At 45.9% G+C, this 20,916-nt stretch overlaps 2 protein-coding genes across 2 annotated transcripts in view; both read left to right on the top strand.

Annotated features, from left to right (window-relative positions):
• The window catches only part of NIT2 (nitrilase family member 2), a 106,283-nt gene that overhangs the window by 31,553 nt on the left and 53,814 nt on the right, over positions 1–20,916 (top strand). The window contains exon 6 of the mRNA XM_063956241.1: positions 16,958–17,032. Coding sequence (XP_063812311.1) covers positions 16,958–17,032 — 75 coding nt within the window. The remainder of the gene's footprint in view (positions 1–16,957; positions 17,033–20,916) is intronic.
• On the top strand, positions 11,877–12,721 carry LOC135050092 (uncharacterized; the record flags this gene model as incomplete). Its single annotated transcript, XM_063956240.1, has 1 exon — positions 11,877–12,721. A coding segment is annotated over one exon (759 nt), but the record flags the coding sequence as incomplete, so codon positions are not given.

Below are 20,916 nucleotides of genomic sequence, written 5' to 3'. Positions count from 1 at the left end.
GGCTAAGGAGGCATCCTTGGTTAAATAAAATATGAGCATTAGAGTATAGCGGACCAGTATACAAGACCAGGAGGTCGTACAGAACAAGACCAGGAGGTCATAAGGAGACAAAGAAGGTCCGCTATAAAGGTACAAGAAGCACAACCCCGGGGGTTGGTGCTAAAACCCATATAGGCCATTGGAAGCTCTGGCTGAAGGAATCCGCAGCCGCAATTTTCGATTCCATTGATCTCTCAGTACATAACAGGTAGTGCTTATGTACTGAACGATTGTACCGCACGTAATTGTGTGCAGTAGTTAGTAATCTGACCTAATACCATTAGAGTAAAGTGGTCACAAACGCTATTTGTACATTCTGACGTGATTTGTGTAATGTTTTATTTTTAATGGGAAGTTCGCTGGTCACTCAGGAACTATCTAACAACCCCACCTTTACTGGAAAGAGTAAGTGTCCTGCGGGTAACCCTCATATGTTCCAGTAAACAGAAGGTTTCTGGTAGGGCCCTGTATCGAGTACGCCAGCACCATATTGGTGTGATCAGGTCGTATTGGTCGAGGTGGGCGAGTGAGTGGGGTACTCGGTAAACCGCCACCGCCGGCCTATTTTGAATAATTTGGTTTGCTGTAAGGGTTCGCTGAAGACCGTGATATAAAGATCAAAGGAGTAGTAAGCAACACCTGCAGATTATGGGGGCCAATTGTTCAGGTAGGGGGCGATCAACCTCGGTTCGGGTTGATTCAGAGAACCGACCAGTCGGGTCGGCAAGGTACATCATGTGTGAAAAATACGGAAGTCACACAGAGGTTTTATGTGATGAATGGGAGAGAATGACTGTACAAGACAGGGAGAAATTCCCAAGAATAGGTAGCTTCAGTCCAGAAGTGTTACAAAATTTAAGGAGGAGGATATGTCTCATAAAATCAACAAAGAGACGAATTCAGCATCATGATTATTTACAGTTGTGGCAACAGGAAGGTGAGATACAGAGAGGTTTGGCTCTGGCGGCGGGATCTGGGGCAGTCAGGAAACTGATAGCCACAGCCCCGCCACCACCATACATAGCAGGAGAGAAGTTGATTACGGAGAGAAACGCACTGGGTTGTAAAACACAAACACTTAGTAACCCTGTAAATGTTAATGATGTTAACCAAGTAACTCATGCAAGTATTAACCCGTGCAAGTTGTACCCTGTTTTGAACTTTCCTCAGGAGTGTGATCAAGAAGACGATCCAGCAACAATTTCAGCTCTCTCTCTAGCGGCCACCATAGCAGAGACCACAGTAGGCACAGCAACACCCACGAGATTAGCGAAAGCCCCTAGCGGAGGGATAGGTGAGGTCGTGTCAACGGGTAAGTACGGCACCATGCATTATACTGAAACAATTTCTCCACAAGTTGTAGAATCTACACAGAATGAGGTTGTTAGAGTTAACCCTGTTAGAGTAATAGCAGTTCCCAATGGGAAAACAGATGTATCAGGAGCCACTCCCATAAGGAACATTGCCATGTACACACCATTTTCCCGAATGGAATTAAGAACAATAGTGTCCGAATTTCCTGACCCCAGGAAAGACTTGGTTGCTAGCCAAAAATACATCAGGGATCTAGGTAACACTGTAGAACCCAACAACAAGGATTGGCAGATACTGCTAAGAGCTTGTTTACCTTCAAATGTCGACTCAGTTCAATTCTTAGCTGATTGTGGACTAGATAAAGATGTACCACTTTCAGATGTGTACAACAAAGATAACGTAAAAAGGATAAATTTACAGCTAAAGGAGTATTTCCCAGCCGTTGTTAAATGGAACAAAATATTCTCCATTAGACAAAAAGAGTCCGAAACGGCAACAGAATATTTTCATCGGGCACTATTAGAAATGGCAAAGTACACTGGAATAGAAGACATTAGGACCAACCCAAACCACCAAGAAGTAGCAGTATCTGTACTGATGGATGGTTTAAAGGAAACATTAAAGACTAGGGTTCAGACCACGCAACCATGTTGGCGAGGTCTGTCGGTGTCCACATTAAGAGAGGCTGCTATTGATCACGACAGAAACATCACTAGACACAGGGAGTCACAAAGTGATAAGTTGATGTCAGTAAGTATACAGGCGCTGACCACAAGGCAGCCTGCGTATGTACCACCGAATCCTGTGGGTAAGTCAAGTGTAATAACATGTTTTTCTTGTAACAAACAGGGACACTATGCACGAGACTGTAGAACAAAGAGTGTACAAAGATCTTTTCAACCCCCTAGACAACGACACGACACACGACATTGGGAGCAGGGTCCACAGAGGCGGAGTTTTGAGCCACATACAGGGGAAACAAAAAGATACCCCCCGAACAGAGATTGGCATGCCTCTGGTAGTTCCCAGCTAACTCCCCCACAAGTAGTTGCTGCCAACGGGATTCAGGGAGGTCAGCATACCCAATAGGGGTGTGGCCATACCTGTAATCTGCAGCCAGTGAAATTGATTGCCAGTCTTGGAAGTGAACCAGAGATTGCAATCAATGTAGCTGGTAAAACTTTAAACTTTCTTGTAGACACAGGGGCGGCCAAGTCAGTGATAAATTCGACAGTGGGCATGAGAACCACTGGTAGGACAGTTCCAGCCATGGGAGTAACAGGAGTAGTCCAGCACTACCCTGTTAGCAAACCAGCCGAGATTACAATAGGGCCTTTGCATACCAAGCATTCGTTTTTGCTAGCTGCATCGGCACCAACCAATCTCCTGGGAAGAGACTTACTATGTAAAATGGGTTGCGTCATTTATTGTACTCCTGAAGGTGTATTCTTGGACATTCCTGAGAATCACGCTCAGGAAGTACGAGACATGTTAGACTCCCCATCAAAATTAATGTCACATCCCATTATGACAAATAGGAATCCATCCCAAATAGAAGAGATGACATCTCAGATACCAGAGTCACTTTGGACAAAAGATGGACAGGACACTGGATTAATGGCAAACGTAGCTCCAGTAGTTGTACAAGTAAAAGATGGTAGGATAGCTCCAAAAATCCCACAGTATCCTCTGAAGCCAGAGGTGGAGTTAGGAGTTTTCCCAGTAATAGAGCGCTTGCTACAACAGGGCATTCTAGTAAGAACGTCCAGCACAGCAAATAGTCCCATCTTCCCTGTTAAAAAGAGTGGGGGGAGGGGTTACAGGCTAGTGCAGGATCTAAGGGGGATTAACAAAATAGTTGAGAGTCAGTTCCCCGTAGTGCCAAATCCAGCTGTCATCCTAATGCAAATTCCTCCCACTGCCAAATTTTTCACTGTTATTGACCTCTGCTCCGCATTCTTTTCGGTACCTCTGCACCCTGACAGCCAATATTTGTTTGCATTCACATACAGAGGAGTCCAATACACGTGGACTCGGTTACCCCAAGGTTTCATAGATAGTCCAAGTATATTTTCTCAGGCTTTGCATGATTGTTTACAGTCTTTCCAACCGGAGAGTGGATCAGTATTGATACAGTATGTAGATGATTTACTACTGTGTTCAGATTCGCTGGAAGCTTCCCTGAAGGATACGAAACAGCTCCTGTTTCATCTTTCAGACACAGGACATAAGGTTTCCAAAGACAAGTTGCAATTATGCCAACCTAAGGTAAAATATTTGGGACACTGTCTAACACAAGGACTGAGACACCTGACCGCTGATAGAATCCAAGCCATTAGAGACATGACACTGCCACAAACCCAGCAACAGATCAGGACGTTTTTAGGAATGTGTGGGTATTGCCGTAATTGGATCCCAGGGTTTTCCATATTGGCGTTACCTTTGCAGGAAATGGTCTCCTCAAACAAACCTGATAGGATCTCGCATACAGACGAATCCGAAACAGCATTTGAGAGACTCAAACAGTGCCTAACGCAGGCGCCAGCACTAGGTATGCCAGACTATGGGAAACCCTTTGAACTATACGGAACAGAAAGTGCTGGTTGCGCAGCAGGTGTACTAACCCAAAAACACGGTGATGCCAGCAGGCCAGTTGCATACTACAGCGCTCAGCTAGACACGGTAGCGCGATCCCTTCCCACATGCTTGCGTAGCGTTGCGGCGATAGCATTGCTAGTGACAAAAAGCGAAGATGTCGTGCTAGGCCACAACCTCACAATCCATACACCACATGCAGTATCTGCCTTATTGAATTCTGCCCAAACCAGACACGTCTCATCAGCAAGGTTTACAAGATGGGAATTGGCATTAATGGCCCCAGTAAACATCACCATAAGGAGATGCAGCGCATTAAATCCTGCAACATTTCTCCCAGGTGTGCCTGGTCAGACACAAAGGGTGGAAGGTGAGAGTGATGGGGAAGGAGGATTCAATACAAAGGAAGATGCACATGATTGTATGGAATATTTGACCCAAAATTTTACCGCAAGGCCTGACATCAGTGACAATCCACTGGAAGATGCAGAACTCACGTTCTACACTGACGGTAGTTGTCATAGACAGTCAGACTCGGGAGACTTGTGTACTGGATACGCAGTCGTAGATGACCAAGACACCATAGAAGCGGAACCGCTAGGTCCACCTCACTCAGCCCAGGTTGCTGAACTGGTCGCCCTAACCAGAGCATGTGAATTGGCTAAGGGTAAGTCAGCCAATATCTACACCGATTCTAGATACGCCTTCGGGGTAGTACATGATTTCGGAGCCCTATGGCGCCTCAGAAATTTCATGACGGCAGCTGGTACACCGATAGCGCATGCAGCTTATATAAAAAGGCTTCTAACAGCGATACAGGAACCCGACAGAGTGGCTGTTATCAAATGTAAAGCACATACATATAGTCAAGACCCAGTGTCACTTGGTAACAGCCGAGCAGACGAAGCAGCTAAGCTTGCAGCTGCTACCCCCATACAGACAGACACCACACAACTGATGGTATTTAATACCATCAACACACAGAAGTGTGAGATGCAGAATTTGTGTTCCACACAGGAAAGAGCAGTCTGGAAGGCAAAGGGATATGGCCAGGAGTCCTCAGGGCTCTGGACGGATGGACATGGTAAACCAGTGGCCCCCAGAGCATATCTTCCATGTCTGGCTGAAGCAGCTCATGGGTTGACTCATCTAGGCAAGGAGGGGATGTGCAAATTGGTAAGAGCATACTGGTGCGCCCCAGGATTCTCCTCTCATGCGGGTAAAAGAGCAATGTCATGCCTTACCTGTCTGAGAAAGAATATTGGAAAAGCAATACCTACAGAACCATCCCATATCCCACCTGCCGGCGGCCCTTTCCAGGTAATACAAATTGACTTCATTCAATTACCCCCATGTCGAAATTTGAAATATGTACTTGTTTGTATAGATGTTTTCTCGAATTGGGTCGAAGCATTTCCAGCAGCTACAAATACCGCTATGTTTACAGCTAAAAAAATTGTACAGGAATTTGTATGTAGATATGGTATCCCTAGAATCATTGAAAGTGATAGGGGTACCCATTTTACCGGTGATGTCTTTCAAGGAATGTGTAAATTAATGGGTATTGATAGCAAGCTGCACACTCCGTACCGTCCACAGGCGAGTGCGAAGGTCGAAAGAGTGAACAGCACTATTAAAAATAAATTGAGTAAAGTAATGGCAGAGACAGGATTGACGTGGCCAGAAGCTTTACCCATTGTTTTGTATAGCATCAGAACCACTCCCAGGTCCCCTCTTAACCTGTCCCCTTTTGAAATTCTGTTTGGTCGACAACCGCATGTCATGATTAACCCTCAGGATGATTTGAAATGTAACAATGAAGTAACTGTAAAATACTTGATTAACATGAGTAAGCAGTTGAGGAATCAAAATGATAATCTGAAGTTGGTGATTCCTGATTTACCAGATAGTAATTGTCATGACATTGAACCTGGGGATTATGTAATGATACGAAATTTTCTACGCTCAGGTTGTCTTATTGATAGATGGGAAGGACCATACCAGGTCTTATTGACTAGCACCACAGCATTGAAGGTTGCTGAGAGAGAGACTTGGGTCCATTCATCCCACTGCAAAAAGGTTGCTGATCCAGAGAAGTCCCGTGATAAGGAACAGACGGTAGAGGTTGTATCACTGGAGTGTCTGTTCCAGGAGGACTGAGGCGGCACCTGAGCCTTGAAGACCGAAAGCAGTTGTCGACTCCCCAATCCCTTTTATTGTTTTTCTCCACTTCCCATCCCCTCTCCCTTGAAATTTCTTTTTCCCCCTTCTCATTCTTCTCCATTTCCTCCTCAAAGATGGACTTGCCCCAAGAGACTGTGATCCGGATTTTCCTGTTAACCATGATGTTGACTAGAGCAGTCTGTTCCGGCGAGAGTACCATGGAGGTCGAGAGAGGTTCTGGAATGGGTTCCGATTATGATGATGGAGGCGTAGTTTTCCAAGATCAACCAAACCAACAAGCAAAGGCGAGTATCAGAAAACGATCCGATAGAAGAAATTGTGATGGATTGTTAGCTGAAGAAAACTGTATCTGTAGGCTCTGTGACAATTTGATTGAGGATGGGTGCATAAAGAAATGCCAATCCAGTTTTAATATCCATATGGACCGGCATCCATTGAGTGACTATCACTCCTTAGTGGGTAACGTATTAAACCAAACAGATTGTTGGGTATGCTCTCAAGTACCTCAGGGTCATAGCAAATCAGGGCTAGTACCATTTCCTTTAACGTTAGGGGAGGTACTTGAGCTAAGTGGTGGGAGACCGGTGGACCGGAGGTTTAACATCTCCAGCCCTCCTAGTTTGAAGCTCCACCAATACCATGTGGATAGGTCCCTCTTGTGTTTCAATATCTCCAATCCCCGTAAGCCGGGAAATTGGGAAGTGTCATGGAGCAACCTTACCATGACCTTTTCACACAGAGCAGATAGAATGCCTACAGATACAGAGCTTGTACGCCACATAGCCAGTAGAGGAAAATCTTTCCGGTATCGATATACCTTAGGAAATAGGATTACGAGAGTTGGAGAAGTATCACCAGGATACTGTGCACATATCGTACAAACTGATACATGCATTAAGCAGATGGAAGAATTAGGGTCAGGAGATTTCACCTGGAAGGTGTGTAATATGGTAATGTCCTTCTCTGTCCCATATGTTCTCCCCGATGATGCATATTTCATATGCGGGAGAAAGGCGTACAAGTGGCTTGCCCCAAACTCTGAAGGATTGTGTTATATTGGAAAAGTATTGCCTGAAGTGATGACGGTAACACATGACAAAATGAAAGACATACACCGTGGTGCCCAAGCTCCTTATACTCACACTCATTACGAGCACCGAGTTAAAAGACAACTGTCAGAAAGGTTAGAGCATCCGGCCTCTGATCTTATCCATGAATCCACCGGGATTCAGGTTCTGGTGGCGTTAGATTTCACTCGCACCGCTCGAGGAGTGATGAATTATAGATACATTTCCGCACTCGCCAATTTGTTAGATAATATCACTGAAATGTATGATGACACGTTCAGATACACTGGAAGAGAACTTCAAGCTTATAAAACAGAACTAGTTCAGCATAGGATGGTTCTTAATTATCTTACAGCAGTAACAGGCGGATATTGTGTTACATTGGCAACACAGTACGGCATAAAGTGTTGCACGTATATCACAAATAGCACCGAGGATCCGGTAGAGGTCATAGACCAAAAGATGGACGATATTCTCCAATTAAAATGGGAATTTCGCCGAAAACACAATCTCACCCTTGCCGCTGTAGGTAATGAGCTGACTAGTTGGGTGTCATGGTTGAACCCGCGAAATTGGTTCTCCGGTTTAGGAGACTGGGCTCAAGGAGTCATAATGGATGTTGGAAAGTTTCTCCTATGTATCTTAGGTGTTGTTATATCTATTGGATTGATATTTAGATGCGGGCAGGCTTTAATGAGGTGCAAACAAAGTACAAAAGTGATGAGCTTGAGGAGTGAGGAAACTGTAATTAACCTGGATTTGATTTATGACCCAATGATAGAAACCAGGATGTGATGAAAAATGCGATTATACGGTCCGTTTCTTTCACCTGTTTTTCTGCTTTTCTCCAAGATACAAAGACCCCCTTGGACGAGGAAGTTGACGAGACGCTATACAGACAACAGACAAGCACCAAAGATGAAGTTTTGACAACCTATGATATGGACACTTGATGAACTTTGCCATGGATCCCCAGTTTCCCTAGTATTTTTAAACTCACGCTAGCCCAACATTTTTTTTGTAAATCTGATGGCACTGACAAAGCTATTTGCTCATGCCCAAGGAGCAATACAGCGCAAAGAAGACGACTCTCAACAGATACCGAACAAAACTTCAACGACAGATGTACATTTACCTGACATAGAATATCATTGCATTTTCCACAAGTGTTCTTCATCCTCATCTCTACAACCCTCAGGTAATAACACACATAGTATAGGGAATACAGGCACAGATATCAGCAATCACATATTCCCCCATTCATGTATCATCAACTAAAATGTGCTCCCCATTCTGTTCAAAAGCCGAAAAGAGCTCGGTAAAGTTTGACAGCCCATCCACAGACCTGTACCACGGGATAAGAAGGAATTCAAATGTATACTTCGCAATACCTCGAAGCTTGATTTACCACACGTACGGCACGATGATACATGACCCTCCAAACATGGACTCATACACACATACTTCTGCTATCTCACTAGGTCATACCCTCTTCACACCTACTCCTCTCTTCTTCCTTACCCAACCATGGAAATGAATTAACCCCTGACTTATATTTTTCTCCTTTTTGAAATGTTTTAGAAGGTGGCAGTTATTATTGACTGCCAAAGGGTGGACTGTCAAAGTCAGAAAAATATCCCCATACACTCTGCCATATTTGCACCGCACACTGGTCTGCGCTGCGCATGCGTACGCTCTCCCGTGAAGGCGCATACCCGCAATAGCGTGCACCCGCGGACGCACGGTATGCGTATTTACGGTAGAGTTTATGTAACCGTGGCGTGCGACTCATTCGTTACATATTTTCACAATTAATGTAGTTTGTAGACCATGGTCCCTTTGATAGATTCTGAAAGTTTGGTTAATATAGAATGTCCCTGAACGGGGGAATCCCTCTTTGTATTGTGCGAAGGGTCTAACAGGAATCATACAGCAGTGTTTGGTACCCATCGGAAGAGTATTTAATTAACAATATTCCGGTGTTGGTTTGGAGCGTACTAATCGCTCGTGCGGATAGTTATGGACATAAGAAGTTTATGTCCATTTCTATTATTTACTCATACTCAGGTATGCGGCGGGAAACCTAGTTTCCCACCCACCTGAGCTGTTTGAAATCGTCACAGCCCACCTGTATGAATCACCCTATGACCTTTTGTTATAATGCGAAGCCGAATTCCTGCGTCCAATGGACAATGAGGTTGTAGGGACCATTAGATTGCATTGTGTGAGTAGCATAAAAGACGGGCCTGTGGCATCCAGCTTTCACTTCTCATCAAACGGTTCTCATTGCTGATAATCGGGAAGCTGGATGTCCAGAGGCGCATGCGATCATACCCTTTGTGCGTAAGTTTTTCTCCGTAATCATATTGTCTTACTGTGAGCCAATCTCTCTCTCTCCGTCTCTCTCTCTCTCTCTCTCTCTCCCTTCTCTTTCTCTCGTATCTCCCATTGACTAGTATTGTATTGTATTAGATCAGCATAGTATTGTATTGTATTTCTTGTATAGTTATTCGGTTAGGAAGTCTCTGTTATATTGTAGTGTATCATTTGTACTGTGATTCTTTTTGCAAGTATAATAGTTATAATACAGATAATAGGCTTTGGACCCTAAACCAGTATCTGTGTATTTCCTATAGTTTTAAGTGTTCACTTGAGCGTCGGTGACGCTCAAGCAGCTTTGTAGTTAGTCAGGTTACACAAGGTTGCACTTACACCCTGTATTCACATTAAGGTATTCTGTGTATTTCATTGATAAAAGGTTTAGACATAAAGGTATAGCGTTGTGAGCGTCTGCGCCGCTGGTGATCTCCTCGTGGTCTCGAGCGTCCGCTACGCCATAGTGAATCATTACTCTAGTCATCACCAATAACGTGCTGTCCTGTGATCACTGGGCCGTGAGCGAACGTGACGCTTGAGCGTCTCGCCTACGGCTAAGCGATCGTTACGCAACTAGCGTACCCTTACGGTACTACTTAAGTAAACAGCGTACTGTGTTCTTAGACTTCATTAAGGGTTGTTTATACGACAAAGGAATTTAGCATTGTCAGCTGCTAAGAAGGGATTTGCTTCAGCAAGTACCATGTCTGTTCCAAGACTTACCGCAGCTGCGTTTGTCGGCATGGCGGTGGAACGCCGGATCCTAAGGGAAAAAGGCATTCCGGAAGAGGTCATTCCTACCCTGGTCAAAGCCGGAAAGGAGGTGACCGCACAACATTATCACCACATGTGGCGAAAATATGTTGCGTGGTGTGAGGCCAGGATGGCCCCACAAAGAAATTTCAACTCGGTCGTTTCCTGCATTTCCTGCAAACAGGAGTGTCTATGGGCCGCAAATTGGGGTCCATTAAGGTTCAAATTTCGGCCCTGTCGATTTTCTTCCAGAAAGAATTGGCTTCAGTTCCTGAAGTCCAGAAGTTTGTCAAGGGAGTATTGCATATACAACCCCCTTTTGTGCCTCCAGTGGCACTGTGGGATCTCAACGTAGTTCTGGGATTCCTCAAATCACATTGGTTTAAAACCAGTCAAATCTGTGGATTTGAAGCATCTCACATGAAAAGTGACCATGCTCTTGGCCCTGGCCTGGACCAGGCGAGTGTCAAATTGGTGGTTTTTTCTCAAAAAAGCCCATATCTGTTTGTCCATTCGGACAGGGCAGAGCTGCGGACTCGTCCCCAGTTCTCTCCCTAAGGTGGTGTCAGTGTTTCACCTGAACCAGCTTATTGTGGTGCCTTGCACCTACTAGGGACTTGGAGGACTCCAAGTTGCTAGATGTTGTCAGGGCCCTGAAAATAAGGTTCCAGGACGGCTGGAGTCAGGAAAACTGACTTGCTGTTATCCTGTATGCACCCAACAAACTGGGTGCTCTTGCTTCTAAGCAGACTATTGCTAGTTGGATGTGTAATACAATTCAGCTTGCACATTCTGTGGCAGGCCTGCCACAGCCAAAATATGTAAATGCCCATTCCACAAGGAAGGTGGGCTCATCTTGGGCGGCTGCCCGAGGGGTCTCGGCTTTACAACTTTGCCGAGCGGTTATTTAGTCAGGGGCAAACACGTTTGTAAAATCCTACAAATTTGATACCCTGGCTAAGGAGGACCTGGAGTTCTCTCATTCGGTGCTGCAGAGTCATCCGCACTCTCCCGCCCGTTTGGGAGCTTTGGTATTATCCCCATGGTCCTTTCAGGAACCCCAGCATCCACTAGGACGATAGAGAAAATAAGAATTTACTTACCGATAATTCTATTTCTCGGAGTCCGTAGTGGATGCTGGGCGCCCATCCCAAGTGCGGATTGTCTGCAATACTTGTACATAGTTACAAAAATCGGGTTATTATTGTTGTGAGCCATCTTTTTAGAGGCTCCGCTGTTATCATACTGTTAACTGGGTTCAGATCACAGGTTGTACAGTGTGATTGGTGTGTCTGGTATGAGTCTTACCCGGGATTCAAAATCCTTCCTTATTGTGTACGCTCGTCCGGGCACAGTACCTAACTGAGGCTTGGAGGAGGGTCATGGGGGGAGGAGCCAGTACACACCACCTGATCGTAAAGCTTTACTTTTTGTGCCGTCTCCTGCGGAGCCGCTATTCCCCATGGTCCTTTCAGGAACCCCAGCATCCACTACGGACTCCGAGAAATAGAATTATCGGTAAGTAAATTCTTATTTTCTGCTATCTCTTCCTGGATGTCCCAGCGCTTTCTTAAACTCAACATGTCTAAGACTGAGCTGATCATCTTCCCACCCTCCCACACAACCTCACCTCCCACAATCTCATTATCCATTGATGGCACGACTATCTCCTCTAGCCCCCAAGTACGCTGTCTTGGTGTAATCTTTGACTCCTCCCTCTCCTTCAAACCACACATTCAGCACCTCTCACAAACCTGTCATTTTCATCTCAAAAACATTTCCAGGATCAGACCTTTTCTCACCCAGGATGCCACTAAGATCATTATTCACTCACTGATTATTTCCAGACTGGACTACTGTAATCTCCTCCTAACTGGCCTCCCTGACAATTACCTCTCTCCACTCCAGTCTATCCTCAATGCTGCTGCTCGGCTCATCTTCCTCACCAAACGCACTACATCCACCTCCCCTCTCCTACTAGCCCTTCACTGGCTTCCCTTCCCCTTCAGAATCCAATTCAAACTTCTCACTCTCACTTACAAAGCTCTCACCCAATCCTCTCCCATTTACATCTCTGACCTTATCTCCCTTTACTCTCCCACCCGTCCTCTTCGCTCTGCTAATGCACGCCGCCTCTCCTGTCTCCTGATTACTTCCTCCCACTCCTATCTCCAAGATTTTTCACGTGCTGCTCCCTTCCTTTGGAATTCTTTACCTCTCCCCCTCAGACTCTCCACCTCTCTACAAAACTTCAAACGGGCTCTCAAGACCCATTTCTTTACCAAACCCAGCCAAATCTCATCCTAACCCCCTGTTCCATGCTCTCTATGTACCCCATCTGTGTCACCCCTGTCTGTCTACCCCTCCCCCTAGAATGTAAGCTCTCACGAGTAGGGCCCTCTTCCCTCATGTGCTCACCCTTTTCTTCTTTAATAATTCTCAACTGCCCAAATCACAGTTTTTGGGCCACCTGGAACTTATCTCTGTCATTTACTGGTGTAGTTATGCTTAGTTACCTTGTACTTGTCCAAAATTTGATTTCAACTGTAAGTCACTGTTTTGATTATGTGCATATGTACTCTGTAATTGGGCGCTGCGGAACCCTTGTGGCGCCATATAAATAAATGATGATAATAATAATAATAATAATAAAAGCCTTTACCTGATACCTGATATTCCACGAAGATAGAGCTGAGCTCCGGACACGTCAGCAGTTTCTTGCAAAGGTTGTGTCGGCATTTCGTATCAACCAACCTATTGTGGTGCCAGTGGCTACTGACTTCTCAATTTCGTCAAAGTCCTTGGATGTTGTGAGGGTTTTTGAAAATCTGTGTGAAGAGGACTGCTCGTCACAGGAAATTGGACTCTTTGTTTGTCCTGTATGAGCCCAAGAAAATTGGGTGTCCTGCTTCAAAGCAGACTATATCTCGCTGGATTAGGTTCACTATCCAGCATGCTTATTCTACGGCAGGATTGCCCTGTCCAAAATTGGTTAAGGCCCACTCTACTCGTTAAGGTGGGGTCTTCCTGGGCGGCTGCTCGGGTGTCTCACTCTCAGCGTTACAACTTTGCCGAGCGGCAACTTGGACTGGGTCGAACACGTTTGCTAAATTCTACAAGTTCGATACTTTGGACAATGATAATCTGAAGTTCAGTCAATTAGTTTTGTAGGAGCCTCCGCGCTCTCCCTCCCGTTCTGGGAGCTTTGGTACATCCCCATGGTACTAATGTGGACCCCAGCATCCTCTAGGACGTAAGAGAAAATAGGATTTTGGTTACCTACCCGTAAATCCTTTTCTCGTAGTTCGTAGAGAATGCTGGGCGCCCGCCCAGCGCTTCGTTTACCTGGTTCAGTACAACTTTGTTTAGTTATGTACTGCATTGTTACTTGGTAAGTAATGTTTCAGCAGTTGCTGAGTTTTTCAAGCTAGTTAGCTTGAGGTGCCTTGTATGTGTGAGCTGGTATGAATCTCGCCACTATCTGTGTTAAATCTTTCTCTCAAAGATGTCCGTCTCCTCGGGCACAGTTTCTAGACTGAGTCTGGTAGGAGGGGCAGAGAGGGAGGAGCCAGCCCACACTCTCAAACTCTTAAAGTGCCAATGGCTCCTGGTGGACCCGTCTATATCCCATGGTACTAATGTGGACCCCAGCATCCTCTACGGACTACGAGAAAAGGATTTACCGGTAGGTAACCAAAATTCTATTATTTTTTTTGGTAAGCATAAATACATTTTGGCGCCTCTTGATTGGATAAACCTTTTAAAGGGACAGCGTGCACCAAAGGTGCGGTCTCAGGGTGTGGACTCCAAAGAAAGGGGCATGGCCACACAATTGTACACTCAAGGGTACAGGTCAATAGTGGGTAACTGGGATATAGTAGGGGGATGCAGAGGCAACAGGATGCAAAGGCGACAGGGAGTTAGTGGGTGACTGGTGAAGCAGGGGTGACAAGGAGATAGTGGGTGACTGAGGTAGGGGTCATAGGAGAGAGCAGGTGACTGAGGCAGGGGTGTCGGAGTTAGTGGGTTAGCTTTGCTATTTTTCAAAAATAAATATATGCGACAGTGGATCCCACTGGAGGAGTCATCTGGCACCCAATTACATGACGTATAGTAACCCTAGTCCACACCAACCAAAACACATTGCAGATCACAAACTGTCTGCAAAAGGGTATAGATCATGGGATTAATGATTTAGGCAGGTGGGAGCAATGTCTGGCACTACAATCTTGTAGCAATGTTGTGGGACTACACATCCCAGCATACTTTGCAAACGTTTTGCATCTAGAGCACAGGTTCTCAAACTCGGTCCTCAGGACCCCACACAGTGCATGTTTTGCAGGTCTCCTCACAGAATCGCAATTAAAATAATGAGCTCCACATGTGGACCTTTAAAAATGTGTTAGTGAGTAATTAATACACCTGTGCACCTGCTGGGTTACCTGCAAAACATGCACTGTGTGGGGTCCTGAGGACCGAGTTTGAGAACCTCTGATCTAGAAAATACAAAATTTGTGGAAAGGCATGCTGGAATGTGCAGTTCCACAGCATGTATCCTACCCCTGATTTAGCATAATCAGATTAAGCAACCCTGTCTCTCCAGCTACAGTGGAATTACAAGTCTCAGCATGCCATGGAAAGAGCTGTTTAAAGCATGCTGGGACTTGTAGTTCCACAACTGGGAAGCTAGATACTACCTTACCTAAATGACATTTCTCATCCTGCTGGTCCTCCTGGGGCAGAGTCATGCTGCTAATCCTGTATTCCCGCCTGGCCTGCTCCCGACCAGCGTGCAAAAGTAAACGGCAGAATACTCCCCAGAATCAGGGCTGTACCATCAGTAACTGGGGAAGGGGGGTTGAAAGTTCTCAAAGTGGACTCACTACACCATCTCACTCTGGCAGATAATCGCAATTAGGGGAAAGTGTTATAAAAGTGGCCCTCACACTCGAGTACACAGAAGGCTGGACAGCCCTGTAGGACTGTTTATCTACAGGGCAGACCCCTCCTGCCTCCCCCCTGTAATGGAGATGGCCAGACCTCTTTAGTGTAATCTGTCAGATGCTCCTGCGTCTACTGACCTCAACAGCCTGTGGGCGGCCGCGGCGCTGTAGAGAGTGAGTGATGGTGACTCACTCTCTGCAGCAGCGCCCTCTACAGTATGGCGCTCTACGCGGCCGTGTAACCCGAGTATGTGTCGGGCCAGCCCTGGATTCGGGGATGCTGCATAGCTTGCTTGAAAATAGGTGCAGATTTCTGCCTGTATTTAGAGTCATCTGGGACTTTGTGGCTGCTCCACCGCTGTACATCCGCTTGGGATAGTAGCTGCCATCACCATCTGCACAGCTTTACACCAGCCCTATACCGGGTGCAAAAACTAGGTCTGAAATCGCTCTGTGTTAGTGACCGCTTACCTCGGAGTAGGCAGCAGTTCTGTATACACACCCACAACACATGGGTGCCCGGTTATCCTAGTAATAAGGCCGTGACAGCCTAGTTATCCTAGTAATCAGGCTGCAACAGCCTGGTTATCCTATACCCCTTTCAGACAGAAAGTGAAATTACCGGGTGAAGCAGTTCCACCCAGTAATTTCATGAAACACACGGGTCCTTTTTCTGTGTGAAAGGGTCAACCCGTGTTGTAATTCCCGGGACTTCGACCCAGGAATTTACCAGGGTTGGAGACACAGGAATTATAACACGGGTTGACCCTTTCACACAGACAAAATACCTGTGTTGATCTGCAAATTACCGGGTCGAAAATTTGCATGTCCGTGTGAAGGAAGGGTCAGGCAGGTCCCGGCAAAACAACCCGGCACTGAAATGCCGGGTAATTGCCGGGACTTTCAGACTTTTCTGTCTGAAAAGGGTATTTGTAATACCTTTTAACTGCTGGAGGGTTTAAAGAAGGGGAAATAAAGATACCTTTCAAGGTCTGCGTGTCAGAACTTTGATGTAAGTTTCTGCCATATGGGAAATGTTTCCAGGTGTTACAAGAAAGTGTGTTTTCGGGGACAAGCCAGGTTTAAGAGAAAACAGCTTCACTTCAATGTACAGCGCTGATCACTCATTGTCTAATTGGGGTTTATACAGGTGTACTCCTGCAGAGTGTGGCTGCAGTGCATAGGGCAGAGCAGGATCACATTTTGTTTTAATTACTGAGAGTTCCTAGAAGTGTTCATATTAGATGACAGACCGTTTTATCAGGAAATAGGCAAATGGGATATATGTTCAATATGACACGAAACTGCTGCTGGAGCTATTCCATTTTATGCTGGTGTCCTTGGTTAGGTACATTGTGGGTGTAACGAACTGAAAAAGATATCCAAGAATATAGCATTTAAAATAATTGTATTTTGACACAGCGCAAATTGTAGCGTTACATAGATTTAAAACTTCCCTACATCCGGGTCATTATAGTTACACTATAGTTGTATACAGAATAATGTACAATTTATACTACTGGTTAAACTCGATGGACAAATTGTCTTTTTTCAGCCTCATTAACTATGTTACTATGTATAAGTGTAAACTGCATTTAGTAATTGACTTATACTTTATATGTTTGTTTTGGTCTTATCATTTTTAATCACTGATAAAATAATCTGAATCTTGTATAATCTTAACAGCCTACTGCAAAATCGGGGTGGGAATCTGCTATGACATCAGGTTCGCTGAACTTGCCCAAATATATACCAAGAAAGGTGAGCTGTAATTCCCTCGTTATTTTTATTGTCTTTATATTTTATTTATTTTTTAATTTGGATTTTATTTATGATGATCTATCAACAAAATGTAGAGGGAATTGTAATCAATGAAATGTAAAAAAAATAATAATAAAAAGAATAAAGGAGGAATTATAATGGAGTGTGTGTGTGTGCGTGTGTAGGGGAGAGGAGCGCTTTGGTTGTCAGGTGCTAGCAATCCAGGGAGTATAGGAATAGATCACAGGTTCTCAAACTCGGTCCTCAGGACCCCACACAGTGCATGTTTTGCAGGTAACCCAGCAGGTGCACAGTGTATTAATTACTCACAGACATTTTAAAAGGTCCACAGGTGGAGCTAATTATTTCACTTGTGATTCTGTAAGGAGACCTGCAAAACATGCACTGTGCGGGGGCCTGAGGACCAAGTTTGAGAACCTGTGGAATAGAGTGGTCCTCCTTTGTACAAGGAGTTTATTTCAGCAGGGCGATGGGAGCTTGGGAAGGTTAGAGATACGGGGCCCATATGTACCAGAAATGGGAGGGGCGAGGGACTTAAAGGAAATATCTATGCATAAAGCCAGGGGGCCCAAATTTGATGAAATGTATAATTTCTCTAACGTCCTAGTGGATGCTGGGGACTCCGAAAGGACCATGGGGAATAGCGGCTCCGCAGGAGACTGGGCACAAAAGTAAAAAGCTTTAGGACTACCTGGTGTGCACTGGCTCCTCCCCCTATGACCCTCCTCCAAGCCTCAGTTAGATTTTTGTGCCCGAACGAGACGGGTGCAGGCTAAGGGGCTCTCCTGAGCTGCTTAGTGTAAAAGTTTAAAGTAGGTTTTTTATTTTCAGTGAGACCTGCTGGCAACAGGCTCACTGCACCGAGGGACTAAGGGGAGAAGAAGCGAACTCACCTGCGTGCAGAGTGGATTGGGCTTCTTAGGCTACTGGACATTAGCTCCAGAGGGACGATCACAGGCCCAGCCATGGATGGGTCCCAGAGCCGCGCCGCCGGCCCCCTTACAGAGCCAGAAGACTGAAGAGGTCCGGAAAATCGGCGTCAGAAGACGTCCTGTCTTCAATAAGGTAGCGCACAGCACCGCAGCTGTGCGCCATTGCTCTCAGCACACTTCACACTCCGGTCACTGAGGGTGCAGGGCGCTGGGGGGGGGCGCCCTGAGACGCAATAAAAACACCTTTTTTGGCAAAAAATACATCACATATAGCTCCTGGGCTATATGGATGCATTTAACCCCTGCCAATTTTTCCATAAAAAAGCGGGAGAAAGGCCGCCGAGAAGGGGGCGGAGCCTATCTCCTCAGCACACTGGCGCCATTTTTTCCTCACAGCTCCGTTGGAGGAAGGCTCCCTGACTCTCCCCTGCAGTCCTGCACTACAGAAACAGGGTAAAACAAGAGAGGGGGGGCACTAAATTGGCATATAAATATATACAGCAGCTATATTAGGGAAAAACACTTATATAAGGTTATCCCTATATATATATATATATATATATATATATATATATATATATATATATATATATATATAGCGCTCTGGTGTGTGCTGGCAAACTCTCCCTCTGTCTCCCCAAAGGGCTAGTGGGGTCCTGTCCTCTATCAGAGCATTCCCTGTGTGTGTGCTGTGTGTCGGTACGTTGTGTCGACATGTATGAGGAGGAAAATGGTGTGGAGGCGGAGCAATTGCCTGTGTTAGTGATGTCACCCCCTAGGGAGTCGACACCTGACTGGATGGTCTTATGGAAAGAATTACGTGATAGTGTCAGCACTTTACAAAAGACTGTTGACGACATGAGACAGCCGGCAAATCAGTTAATACCTGTACAGGCGTCTCCAAACACCGTCAGGGGCTCTAAAGCGCCCGTTACCTCAGGTCGATACGGACACTGACTCCAGTGTCGATGGTGAGGAAACAAACGTATTTTCCAGTAGGGCCACACGTTACATGATCACGGCAATGAAGGAGGTTTTGAACATTTCTGATACTACAAATACCACAAAAAAGGGTATTATGTGGGGTGTGAAAAAACTACCTGTAGTTTTTCCCGAATCAGATGAATTAAATGAGGTGTGTGATGAAGCGTGGGTTTCCCCCGATAAAAAACTGCTAATTTCTAAAAAGTTAATGGCATTATACCCTTTCCCGCCAGAGGTTAGGGCGCGTTGGGAAACACCCCCTAGGGTAGATAAGGCGCTCACACGCTTAACAAAACAAGTGGCGTTACCGTCTCCTGATACGGCCGCCCTCAAGGAACCAGCTGATAGGAAGCTGGAAAATATCCTAAAAAGTATATACACACATACTGGTATTATACTGCGACCAGCAATCGCCTCAGCCTGGATGTGCAGTGCTGGGGTGGCTTGGTCGGATTCCCTGACTGAAAATATTGATACCCTGGACAGGGACAATATATTATTGACTATAGAGCATTTAAAGGATGCATTTCTATATATGCGAGATGCACAGAGGGATATTTGCACTCTGGCATCAAGAGTAAGTGCGATGTCCATTTCTGCCAGAAGAGGATTATGGACGCGACAGTGGTCAGGGGATGCGGATTCCAAACGGCATATGGAAGTATTGCCGTATAAAGGGGAGGAGTTATTTGGGGTCGGTCTATCGGACCTGGTGGCCACGGCAACGGCTGGGAAATCCACCTTTTTACCCCAAGTCACCTCGCAGCAGAAAAAGATACCGTCTTTTCAGGCTCAGTCCTTTCGTCCCCATAAGGGCAAGCGGGCAAAAGGCCACTCATATCTGCCCCGGGGCAGAGGAAGGGGAAAAAGACTGCAGCAGACAGCCTCTTCCCACGAGCAGAAGCCCTCCCCCGCTTCTGCCAAGTCCTCAGCATGACGCTGGGGCCTTACAAGCGGACTCAGGCACGGTGGGGGCCCGTCTCAAGAATTTCAGCGCTCAGTGGGCTCACTCGCAAGTGGACCCCTGGATCCTGCAGGTAGTATCTCAGGGGTACAAATTGGAATTCGAGACGTCTCTCCCTCGCCGGTTCCTGAAGTCTGCTTTACCAACGTCTCCCCCCGACAGGGAGGCGGTATTGGAAGCCATTCACAAGCTGTATTCCCAGCAGGTGATAATCAAGGTACCCCTCCTACAACAGGGAAAGGGGTATTATTCCACGCTGTTTGTGGTACCGAAGCCGGACGGCTCGGTGAGACCCATTTTAAATCTGAAATCCTTGAACACTTACATAAAAAGGTTCAAGTTCAAGATGGAGTCACTCAGAGCAGTGATAGCGAACCTGGAAGAAGGGGACTATATGGTGTCGCTGGACATCAAGGATGCTTACCTCCATGTCCCAATTTGCCCTTCTCACCAAGGGTACCTCAGGTTTGTGGTACAGAACTGTCACTATCAGTTTCAGACGCTGCCGTTTGGATTGTCCACGGCACCCCGGGTCTTTACCAAGGTAATGGCCGAAATGATGATTCTTCTTCGAAGAAAAGGCGTCTTAATTATCCCTTACTTGGACGATCTCCTGATAAGGGCAAGGTCCAGAGAACAGTTAGAGGTCGGAGTAGCACTATCTCAAGTAGTACTACGACAGCACGGATGGATTCTAAATATTCCAAAATCGCAGCTGATTCCGACGACACGTCTGCTGTTCCTAGGGATGATTCTGGACACAGTACAGAAAAAGGTGTTTCTCCCGGAAGAGAAAGCCAGGGAGTTATCCGACCTAGTCAGGAACCTCCTAAGACCAGGCCAAGTGTCAGTACATCAATGCACAAGGGTCCTGGGAAAGATGGTGGCTTCTTACGAAGCGATTCCATTCGGCAGATTCCACGCAAGAACTTTTCAGTGGGATCTGCTGGACAAATGGTCCGGATCGCATCTTCAAATGCATC

The sequence above is a fragment of the Pseudophryne corroboree genome, chromosome 2, assembly GCF_028390025.1.
Source record: "Pseudophryne corroboree isolate aPseCor3 chromosome 2, aPseCor3.hap2, whole genome shotgun sequence".
NCBI classification, from domain to species: Eukaryota; Metazoa; Chordata; class Amphibia; order Anura; family Myobatrachidae; genus Pseudophryne; species Pseudophryne corroboree.
Note: the sequence above shows the minus strand (reverse complement) of the source record. Positions and strands in the feature narration are given on the sequence as shown.